The sequence below is a fragment of the Choristoneura fumiferana genome, chromosome 22 (assembly GCF_025370935.1).
Source record: "Choristoneura fumiferana chromosome 22, NRCan_CFum_1, whole genome shotgun sequence".
Taxonomy (NCBI): domain Eukaryota; kingdom Metazoa; phylum Arthropoda; class Insecta; order Lepidoptera; family Tortricidae; genus Choristoneura; species Choristoneura fumiferana.
The window spans coordinates 11332310-11345055 of NC_133493.1; the positions used below are offsets into that span (position 1 = coordinate 11332310).

At 35.9% G+C, this 12746-nt stretch overlaps 1 protein-coding gene across 1 annotated transcript in view; it reads right to left on the bottom strand.

Moving 5' to 3' along the window:
* Positions 1-80: 80 nt before the first annotated feature.
* LOC141440425 (multiple PDZ domain protein-like) overlaps positions 81-12746 on the bottom strand; it is a gene marked incomplete in the record, with an annotated part of 268707 nt that continues 256041 nt past the window's right edge. The window contains 5 exon segments of the mRNA XM_074104949.1: positions 81-7667; positions 8353-8490; positions 9040-9201; positions 10663-10787; positions 11419-11526. Of these exon segments, the coding sequence (XP_073961050.1) occupies positions 7497-7667; positions 8353-8490; positions 9040-9201; positions 10663-10787; positions 11419-11526 (704 nt within the window).

Sequence of the window (12746 nt, forward strand, 5' to 3'; positions counted from 1 at the left end):
CAAGTTTTCCTTTCAGAGACCACCTAAGTATTTAATTCTTTAAGAGGGCAGAATAGAGATGTGAAAATAAAAAGTGCTAATGAAAAAAGCGCACAATTTTATTTAATACATAATCACTATTTCATACAATCTCCAGTGTACATTATTTAAGTATATATTTAAAAGTTCAACGGTAAATTTGTAAGAAATATTTTTAGTAAGTTTTAAAAATTACAGCCACTAAAATGACTTGGAAAAGTGAAGTTTCTAATAATAATGTATTGTTCATTATGTTCATCTAGTTCTCTATTTATATACTTACGCTAGTATGAACAAGGCTTCTTTATAATTTATTAGAAAGAGGGATAAAACAACTACGATGAAAGTTACGAGTTACTTAAAATACTTAAAACTAAAATGCAGGGGATAGAAATGTTTCCCGGCTAACCATTGACATTCTTGTCTATGCCTACCTTTCAGGATCTTTCGTATTCTAAAAGAGAAATATCTACATATCGAATATTTCCATATATATCACAAAGGACTAAATTCATTCCGTGTAACTAATATTGCAAGAATTACATTTAAATTTAGATAAAAATATATTCACAGTACTCTTTATAAAGGTTTCAAATACATTTTTAAACGCCTACAAAAAAACTATAGCAACGATGCACGCGTTACAACATTATTTTAGAAACTTTTTGTCAGGCGTTTCATAATGACGAATTCCAACTAAGAAAACTTTAATTTTCACCACAGGCTCGCTTTGCACAAACCGTAAATATACTGAGCGGCAAAAATGTGGCCCTCAAACGTATGCAATAAAAGGTAATTTTGTATGTAGAGTGGGCCAAATTTTGTGCCGCTGAGTATAGTTACTTTATCTATGGTCTAGCGATAAAATAACTGAAGTCTTTGCTAAAAATAGTTGTTATATTAAAAATCGACAAAACCAATTAACCGTCGTCTACTTTTTTTGGAGATCTCCTTTTTGTGTCAAAAAAGATATTAGTTGAAACTACATTAAATAAAAGGATTAAACTTTTGGATATGTAATTTTGGCCAATTAGATGTCTTATTTTAAAACTAAATACCTATCCCAAATAATAACGCCGATGGCTCACTATATTTGTGTATCCAAAAGTTTGCAATTTTATGTAGTTACTTTTAGAAATTAGCTAATTTTGACACTTTGGCAAACAGTATATACTTGTAATGAAATATTTAACATAATTGTTTTTTCGTGTTTTCTTCCATTCTTAATCTTCATCAAATTACATACTGTCAACTTACGCTCACACAGTTCTAGTTTTATTTTATGTGTGAATTACATCAAACCAATTGCAACCACCACCATTCTAAATTATCCTATCAACATGTTTCACGCTCCGTACGAGGCATCCTCAGAAGATTTTTGAGTGTTAAGTAATATTACTTACTACTTACTATACAAACTACTTGTAAGTAACAAATAATTTAACAATCGAAAGTTTATATATCAGTAAATCAAAAGCCAAAGAAACTAACTTTGCATTGTTATAGCTACTTATTATGAAACAATATCACATTTACATAGGTTTTCATCTATACAAAAGCTCTAGGTACCTATGTGGTATGGAGGCCATTACAATATTTCTACTAAAATTCATATATCGTCGTAACAGCCCGTAAATTCATGGTGATCTTTGGCGATTTGCCGCAGTAAAGTTAAGAATTTGTCTTATATCTAATTAGGACAAATTTGTTAAACGTAAGATCTAAAAATCATAAATTACAAAACTTAGTTTTCAAAATTACAAAATTTCGAGATAGTTGTTGCTTTAGTTTTCAAACTCATCATGAATTTACATACTGATATGAATATATTGTTTATATTATCAAACTACTTAGTTATTTACTTAAAATTTCGAGAAAACACTTTATACACTTTACAATGATTTAGAATTATGCTACGCAACTTTACAGTTTTACTTAACTTTTTGCAATTACGTTTAGATAAAATAGATATACTGCATAAGTGTTATGCGTTACCCGTCTAACAAATTACCCGCGAGCCGCAATCCCGCAAATAAGAACAATCACTAAATGAACTGAACAAAATTATCGCTATTTCTGGCATTTTGAAAAGCATGGAATGGTCAGTAAAGTACTCAATAGATTCAAATTAAAAACCAAAATCGTTTTTTTTTACGTTTCCCGATATTACAACAGACGTAATTATGTCTATTAACAACGTAATTATGTAACGGGATGCAGATCTTGATTAGCTTCAGTCTACCCGTGATCATGTTGTATAGAACTGCGTCGAAATATGAGGAACCCTTAAAGGTAATCACAATTTATAGTAGAAGATAAGATACCTATTGAGTCGCGTACCAAGGTGAAATCTTTTAGCTGCAAATATCATTGACATTCCATTCAACTGTCAACTACTCAAACCATCGTAAAACGAGCCCACTCTGGTATACAATTCAGTTTCATTGACTATATACATTCGTACAAATTGATTCATACCAGGATGGCGGAATTTCCTTGCCAAAAGTATTGAATATCAACATGAAAAAATGTGTTAAAAATAAAGTTGTGTTAAATACTTGTGATGTATACATATCATTCAATAATATTGTAAATCTGTTTTAAAAAAAATATATATATACCTCGTTGAGTTTCTTGCCGGATTCTTCTCAGCAGAGGTTTTTCCGAACCGGTGGTAGATTTTTTTTGACATTCATAAGTGCTTGTTATAGCCTAAATTGAATAAAGATATTTTGACTTTGACTTTGACTTTGACATTATATTTGTTCGACTTTACATCCCGCGGAAAAAATGACAAAATGTCGGTTCAGTCAAGCTGGACCTCACTAGAACACACAATCTGGGAACTACAGTCTGTTATGTGTCTGGGAACTTCAGTTTGTATAGTCAGCCCGAGCTCACGTATAAGCAACAATGGATCCTGAGAGATCATCCGTAGAAGGGCCAGGATGGCTTTGTAGAAGGCACTTTTATCCAAACCACTGCTACCCCACCCACAGGTGATGATTACTGTTCCATTATGCGGGCTGCATTCGTTCAACAAAACCGCAGTACAAACCCATTTATGACAAGTTCCAGGGAGTAGGCGACGTGTAGTCGGGATTTTTAGGCGGTGAGAGTCAGGGTCTATCTAGGTCCTCCCTTTTCAGTCATTGATAATGAAATTTTCCCGACTGCACGCCACCATCTCCTATAAAGCACACTCGTGTGTCCTAGTCATGGCAGAATACATTAAATTATACTTAGAAATCGTTCTATCATTGCCCGATCTAAGGGGAAGCGTCAATCCGGGCATTTTGCCCAGAGCGGCGAATAATGAGGTGCGGCAAAATTGATACACTCCTATCTACCAACCGAACTGTTAGCCATTCACCACCCATGGTTAGTGTATGTAAAGAGCGGTGAAAATTGTCTTTGCCCGGGGCAGCTAAAAAGCTAGATTTGGCCCTGCATACTGTTGGCACTGATTATTCAATTACACCCAAATGCTTTTGTAAAACATTAACATCAATATCCCAGATGCATGTGCCATCCGATTTTGTAACCACATCGTCCGACAATGCTATCAGAAAGTGGTAACGAATTGATCTATTGCGACAAAACGACAGTTTATATTAAACTTCGACTTCAAACAGACTTCGAATCGAATTAAACATCGATTGACCCAACCGACTAAAAGAAATTAATTGAATTAAGCAGCTAACCTGCTGTGAGTACAGTCAAGGGCAAAGATATCGACACGGCCAAAGTTGCTAAAATATGTATACACGTCTTTATGCACTTAACATTAAGGCCGTGTACACATATTTTTGTAACTTTGGCCGAGTCGATATCTTTGCACTTGGCTGTACAAAGAAATGCCATTATTCATAAAGCCTTGCCAACCTTGAGTTAACATTACTTTGTCTTCATCTGTCACATTACCATTTGCGTTAGCTGGTCATTGACCAAACATACATATTTTTACAAGGGGGGGGATGCAAGGGAGTGTACTTGCACGCCCCTAGCATAAAAGAAATTTGCAGGAACATTTTTGAAAAACTACGTCCAATTCTGCTGGCGCTGTATTTTTATTTCTAGCAGATTTTCCATTTTACTGAATAAAGGGACTCAATTTAATAAAGCACAGGTATTCTACGAATTTACCTTTGCTTTCAGTTAAGTGTCTAAATATACAATTCCATTTAGCCTCCTACCGATAAGAATATGGCTATTTGTAAATAGTGTTATTTTATTCTAAATGTCTCGACTAGATACTCAATTTTAGTATATTAAAAAAACGCAGGGCATATAGGTAGTGTATGGCCAATTTAATTTAAATTGAAGTAGTCAGCTTAATCAAGACGATGTTCCAAAAAATAATAATTCATTTAAAGATTTTCGTTAGTTGGCATAATAGTTGGCTTGGCATAATCATAATCTTACATACTCATTATTAGAAGATGATGATGATGATGTTTACGCGCGATATACGATTTTTTCGTAGACGAAGTCGCGGGCAAAACCTAGTATATTATTATTTCAAATATCCCTGACTACCCCACATAGAAAAGTGGCCAACACGTTCAAAAACGGAAAATCATTTCCTCTAACAAAAAAATCTATTTTATCCTAATACTGAGACAAGACTACAACCAAGGGTCAATTCGGCCTGCCTTAAAAATAAACCTAGATTAAATAATCAGATCTAACTGCATTCAAAATACTGTTACCTAGTACTTAACACGATACCTAACAACAACTTAAGTAAGGCCAAGAAATTGCAATATTCAACATTCAACTTATATTTTATTTCCAAAACTAAGATGTACTTACAGTACTTCTTTATATTTTCAAAGAAGTTTATGAACGATAACTTAATATTCATGAAAATTGGTTAAAACAACGTTTAGATAGTTTTGGAAGGAGCCTGATTTTAAAGCATGTTTTTTAAGTGAAAGTCGGCATAAGACTAAAATACAGTCCAAATAACAAAAGAAAACTATGATATATACGAGTACAACCAAATCGTAAACTTCCTACTCTTGAAAAAAAATTAAACTTTCAAATCAACTTGTGCTTAATTTGATGACATGTTTTATCCAATATTCGTGAACAAAATACCTTGACTGCTTGATAATAAACAGTATTCGGAATAGGCACAGTTAATTTACTTATAATTAGCGAGAATGAATAATATAGAGTTGTTAATACCACTCAATTACGAGATTCTGAGAACGATAAATCTGCTAGTGCTGCTATTCTGAAAAATTTATCCATTTATTTTTTAATCCTAGGATCACACAATAATTGTGCTGTAAATATTTTAAGTTTATTATTATACTATATTTTTCATTTTAGGTAAATCATTTTATTATGCAGAGTAGTTTTTTGTTCTGTAAAGGTTAACCGACACAAGTCTAGATTTTTATATGCCTATTAATGTTTGTTATATGTGATTGTAAAATCCCGCATCTTAAAAATTAGTACCTATTAAGTTTCAGAACCCCGGGATTAGGTGGTATTGTCAACCCCATATTACTTTTTCTCACAAAGTGTTAGGTAAACTGACTCTACCTATTCCTAATAATAATAAAGCAGACGTTACTTATAACGTTCAACCGACGACCAAGGCCTAATACAACAAATGTTACGGTTAGCACGTTATATTCGAAACTGTTACAGTGAAATGCTCCGACAATATGTTTAAAACCGTTAACGCAGAACGCGAGCGAAACTCCATCCCACACTACCCGTGGGTTTGGACAGAATTTCGCTTGAAGCGTTAGTAGGCTTACTTTGTAACTCGAACCGTTGTTGTACTGAATACTCATGTTCTGCGACCTTTGGTTTAGTCAAAATGAATGTAGCAGAAATTAAGATCATTACTTTTAAGTAAAAGGCAAAAATAAACCTTTATATGATCACTGTTTGTCCGTCGGTCACAGCCATTGTTCTGGATTTACAGAACCGATTAAATTCAAATTTGACACTAAGCACTTTAATAGTCACTATTCTTATTTATTATTATTACTATGAAATCGATAGGCGGGTGACACTATGAAAAAAACCAGATAACCGATTGGGGGAGAAAAGTCCTCGAGTAGCGAAGACAGAGCGTTGGCAGGCCTCCCTCTAGGTGGACTGACGACATAGTGACAGTTATACGGGCAACCGGTGCATGCAAGTGGCGATTTGTCGTTCATTGTGGCGTTCTAAGGGGAGGCATATTCAGCAGTGGACGTCTTCCGGCTGCTGATGATGATGATGATGATGACAGTCATGTTAGTAGGTACATAAGAGGGCTGTCCAGTTTGACCAAACCGCAGATCGCTAACGAATTCAGTGTGACAACATTCTAAATGAAAAGATACTGAGATATCAAAACTGTATTGTCAATCCACTTTTTCGAAATTACATAATTTTTGAAACAACCACTACTTTGCATTCGCTATTTACTTTAAAGCAACGGATTGCTATAGGGTTGCCTTGTGAACAGTACTTAATCGGAATAAGCTGATTCAATTTACCTACAATTTGCGAAAGAAAAGTAATATAGAGTTGTTAATATCATCCAATTACGGGATTATGCAAACGATAAATCTGCTACCTAATCTCGGTATTCTCAAATCCACATTGTTTATCAATCCTAGGCTCAAACAACAATTATGCTTTATATATTCTAAGTTTACTTTGTTTTTAATTTTCGTCAAATAAGTTTTGTTTTGCTTATTAGTTGTTTGTTCAGAATCCCGGGATTAGGTGGTATTTAGCAACTCCATAATTACTTCTTGCCGCAAAGTGTTGGTATCTTGACTTAGTCTATTCCGATTACTGCCTTATCAAAAAACATCTCAAAGATATTTCCTTAAATTACTTCTTGTCCGTCCGACACAATGATTCTTACTTAAAATATTTATAATACACTGTCATTTGTTCGTTTCATTCAACAATCAACGGACAAAATCGTCATTTCAAAAATATTTTACCTAGTCGTAGTTTGTAGCTGTCACAATTTCTGACTTTTAAACTCGCTATTTGTCTGTCCTTAACTATATGCTATCATCTACTCAAAGACTGGTAGAGGTACTTTTGATCCCAGGCATATTTCAAAGTCAGCTTTTATTAGCAAGAGTTAAAAGTGCAGACCTTCACAGCTGCTAAAACTCTATGTCACATTTGGCAACCCTAACAGCTCCCAAAAGACCAGTTTAGGCTTGCGACAAAATCGTGCAAGTTGCATTATATTACGACTTCGTAAAGCGAACGAATTCGAAATAGTCAGTCGAGCGCCGCAATGTACAGTCAAGGGCAAAGATATCGACACGGCCAAAGTTGCAAAAATATGTATACACGGCCTTAATGCTAAGTACATAAAGTCGTGTATACATATTTTTGTAACTTTGGCCGTGTCGATATCTTTGCCCTTGACTGTAATACAAGTTGCATGATTCTTGCAAGTCTCAACTAGCCCTTATAGTTCCTAAACTGTGCACTTATTACCTAACTATTTTAAACCGTTTGACCTTGATGGTCGTTTTGTTCCCGCACAGTTTGAGTGCTGTTGCCGCGGCCACGTAGTCGCCTTTGGACACGTCTTTGCCATCCACGGACACCAATAGGTCACCTTTCTGCAGCCGTCCATCTAATTCTGCTGGTGTCCCTGGGAGCTGTAAAATACATGACAATTAATTTAATTACTAACGCATATGAGATGAAATAAATAATGAATAATATACGCGGTGTTAAAAAATACTGTACGAACATTTAACCCACTTTGAGACTACTGATCAGTAACACGATACAAGTGGATATTATGATAACCACTGAGGGAGGCTTATGACAAATAGTGAACGTCCTACAGCTGATAAAAAAAGGTAAAGGTAAAAAAGGTAAGGTAAGGTAAGGGTAAAGGGAAGGTAAAGGTATCTCAATTATTTAACTGGATCATAGTTTGTTCTGTTGTTTACATAAGTATATATCGCTTAATTGTATTTATTTACCTATGTTGACGAAATAAATACCCGTGTGGTGTCGGGTTAGAATTACACCTCTCCATTTCTTCCGTGGATGTCGTAAGAGGCGCCTAGGCGACTGAGGATATAGGTTAAGGTATGCCGTAGAGAGGCTAGCAACCTGTCACTATTGTACCGTTTTTGTCAAACTTAAAACCTAAAATTGCTAAAGTGGCTCCGAAGCGGTTTCGTGTGCTCTGCCTACCCCATTTGGGAATACAGGCGTGATGTTTGTGTGTGTTGACGAAATAAATGAATTTTAATTTGGAGCACATAGCTGTCATCTTACCATTAGGTGTCTCATTCGTTCGTATGCCATCCTACATAAAAACCAACTCACCAACTCCCCAAGGTAGACTCCCGTACCCTCGACAGGCGCTATACAGGTGATCCCAAGCATCTTGCCAGCCTTCCGGGACAGTTCCACCTCCACTTCCGTAAATGGGACCGGGTCAGGACGAAATACGGTCAGTTTCAGCTGGAACATAACTTTATAGTTTATTCAGGTTCTCTACGTAGACGATAACGTCCCTGTGTGGGCGTTTGAAAGCATTTATTTATTTATTGTATAAGTCATTTACATAAAAATTAAGTCAGTCTAGTACAAGGACAGCAGAAAAAATTCTCAGAGAAAATAATGAGGTGATATTGATAAGTGTAATAAATGAGGGGGGGCATTAGAATAATCACCTTAAAGGACAAAATAGGGCAGAGAACATATGACTGAATTAAACGGTTTTATTTAGCTTGCCCTGTTTATTGTTGGGTCTAATTTAGTCATTGAATTTTACCCCCTTTCTGTTGTCAGAATTTTTAGTTTTTTTTTTTTCACAACTCTCTCGATATGGGTATCAAATAACTGGTATAATAGTACACTTTAACATAAAAAATAATGCAAATCTAATATAGCCGCCAGCAAAATAGTGGATTACCCCTACATATTTTTTGCAATAAAACCGTTTAATTAAAAAAAAATATATATATATTATTATTGAAATATCTACCTTCTCACTACGCAAAGGCTCACCTTGGGCGCTCTCTGCTTGATGCTCATCGCGATTCGCTCATAGGTCATCTCTTTAGTGATGTGGATACCGTTGCACTCCACAATCTGGTCTCCGACCTTCAGCCGCCCATCCTTCGCGATGGCACCGTTCTTGTAAATATCTAGTATCACTGCTGCTGCACCCTAGAAAGAGATAGGATTTGCAATTTGTGACTTTACCCTAAGTATTGTAAAGGGCCATCCTTAACCTTTTCGCCGCCACGTCAAATACAAAAGACATCACCCATACGCCAGGCTTCTATATTGCAATGCCTAAAATTGAACCTTAACACAATTGAGCGAGGATTGCTTTTGCATTGAAGTAATGGACGTATATATAGGTCGTTGGCGTGGAACCTGCGGTGCGTATAATGATAATGAGTCGTTGGCGTATAAAAGGTTAAAGTACGTCGCACCAATTTTGACCATTTTTAGCCACACAGTTTGCTATGATATTTACAATTATTTTGTTCCTGAATCACAAATCATTCAAGCTTTACTCTTCACTCATAAAGAAGGTTATTACCATAGCTCGGACAGGTCGCTGCAAAAACAGATAATGGAATAGAACAAGATTCAATAGAGTCGTAATCGTAATACATAAAATTATGATTATCTAAAGCGGATGTTATAATATAATTTGACATGAGACCTTTTTAGGGTTCCGTACCCAAAGGGTAAAAACGGAAACCCTATTACTAACCCCCTTATTCATAAACGACAATCAAACCTATTTTAGTTAAAATGCCGCTAAAATTCGTTTGTCCTTATCTGTCACTTCGACATTTGTATTTGTTAGAAAGGGACAAAGCATTTGTTAGTTAACATAGGCTTGTTAAGTTTTATGAATAAGGGGGTATGATTTTGCTGTCCGTCCGTCTGTCACCAGGCTGTATCTCATGAACCGTGATAGTAAGACAGTTGAAATTTTCACAGATTATGTATAACTGTGGCCAATGTAACAATAAATACTAAAAACAGAATAAAAAAAAATTAAGGGTGGGTCCCATACAACAAACGTGATTTTTTGCTAATGTCTAATGTTGTATAGATAATGGTACGGAACCCTTCAGGCGCGAGTCCGGCTCGCACTTGTCCGGTTTTTTAGTTACCTACCTGCCACAGTTTTGTCAAATCGGTATTTCTGAAAGAGTTTTAGAAATTAGCTAGGTAATCAATTACTTCTGGTTATCTCTAAATAGGTAATCTAAATATTTTAAGGGGCTGTTTCACCATCCATTGATTAGCATTAACCGACGGTTAAATGTGATGCCGTCTCCGTCTATCCGAACAAAACAAATAGAGACTGCATCACACCTAACCGCTAGTTAACACTAATCAATGGATGGTGAAACAGCCCCTTAATATGGTAAAATTAGAACCGGTTAATAGGAAACCTTCACAAACATAAGACAAAGTTTGTGTTCTAAATTTAATTGAAAAATATAATTAAATAATACTGTATCTACAATTATGTAGATACAGTATTATTTTGAGTATTATGGTGTATGTCGTATTAACGACTCTATTAATCTTGTGCTAGGTATTAATGCGTTGCGATTGTTTTGCGATGACCTGTCTTACATTGTTGTGGTTGTTACTTACATTGATCAAAGTGTCGCTACCGCCAAGCAGCACCACGCCTAAGATTTCGTTGGCTGAGGCAATATCGATGACGATGTCGTGATTGGGGGTTATTGGACACGTCGCCGGATCAGGGGGCGGCTCGGCTGGAAAGAGAATTATCTTGCTAATGCCGCACTCAGAGAAGGCAATTAAATAATAGATGTGTGTAAAAGTAGCTGTGTCCCGCGACTCTTCCGCGTAGAAGTCGTTTATCGCTATCAAAGCCAAAGTATCTTTATTTGTCCCCCGTTATACCCCGGGAACAATGCCATTTTACCGGGATAAAACTATCCTATGGCCTTTCCCGAGACTCAAACTATCTGTATACCGAGTTTCATCTAAATCGGTTTAGCTGTTTTGATGTGAACACATAACAAACAAACAAAAAAGAATGTCTTATTGAAGAGAATGCCGAATTTTGGCAAATATAAATTTACTTTCTTTCTTTTCAAACAAACTTACAAACTTTCGCATTTATAATTATTATTATAGTGCAATAAAGAAAAAAACCTTATTTTTTTTACCTGACTACTGATTCGTGGTGTTCAATAATAGTAGATTGCACAAAAGTGCACAAAACGCGTCATATTACCCGAGGGGTAACCCACCCGAGCCGCAGGCGAGGGTTGCTAATCAAGTTGAGGATCAAATGTGTTTCATGAATGAATTTCACCTCGATTACAATAAACTTTAAGCACGAGAAATTAAGAGAATATTTTGTATTATATTGGTTACCTTTGACAGGCGAAGGTGCGGGCCGTGGAGTCTGCGGCCGCGAAGCACCAGCCGGTTTGCCAGGGTCCGGGGTTTGATTCCTACTTGAAGGGCGGGACGTTGCATTCGCTGTAAAAGACAAGACTGAATTTATATAATTTTCTTAACGTGACTCTCTCGTGCTAAGATGGACCCACGCCAGCAGTGGGACGTATATAATTATGTTAGAATCATGATGATTGGTAATGGTGACGATGAACGTTTGGGTGGGTAATTATCCACTCTTTTGACCTTTTTTTTTGTCTTTTTGTAAACTTTATTGTATTGGCAATTTTGTATTTGTGTAGTTCCGTACCCAAAGGGTAAAAACAGGACCCTAATAGTAAGACTCCGCTGTCCGTCCGTCTGTCCATCTTTCGCCAGGCTGTATTATAAACCGTGATAGCTAGACAGTTGAAATTTTCACGGATTATGTATTTCTGTTGCCGCTCTATAGCAACAAATACTAAAAACAGAATAAAATAAATATTTAAGGGGGGCTCCCATACAACAAAAGTGATTTTTTGCCGTTTTTTGCTCGATATTAATAATGGCAACAGGTAGGCGCTTGAAATATTCATAGAATATTTAGTCGTATATTCACGTTTAAAAAATAATTAAATTTAAATAAATAAATGTTTAAGGTGGGCTCCCATACAACAAACGTATTTTTTGCTAATGTCTAATGTTGTATACTCGTAGATAATGGTACGGAACCATTCGTGCGAGAGACCGACTCGCACTTGTCTGGTTTTTTTTATGAAAAACTAGCTGTTGCCCGCGACTTTGTTAAAAATGAATTCCTTGTGTCTTGTCCTTGTTAGCTCAACGTAACCATCTTACATTACATAACACTAACTGGATAAAAAATAAACCTTATCTACCAATCTATTCTGATAAACAATGGCTAAATAAAAACTGATATCTCGATGAGTCATTTTTAAAAATATGCAATTGATGTACGAAGATTCACAACTTATGAAAATGATTTAGTTTTAGAAATGAGAGATATTATTAATCTGGTGCCACTTATACTTAGATACTGTTAGTATCAAAAAAATATGGGGATTGGCGCATACATTGGAGACTTTTTATTTCCAAAACTGCTGCGAGACTATTCAGTGCATCCATCGCATATAAGCGTTCACTTGGCTCTATCTAAATGTGTCTCTATTTAAACTCATATATTGTCCGTGTGTAACGAAAATCATATTGCATAGCATTGGCGAGCAGAGTGAACCGTCTACCCAGCTGTGAAAGGTTGGCTTACTGCTGCAGGCATCCACCACCAGCCAACCACCAGCCACCAT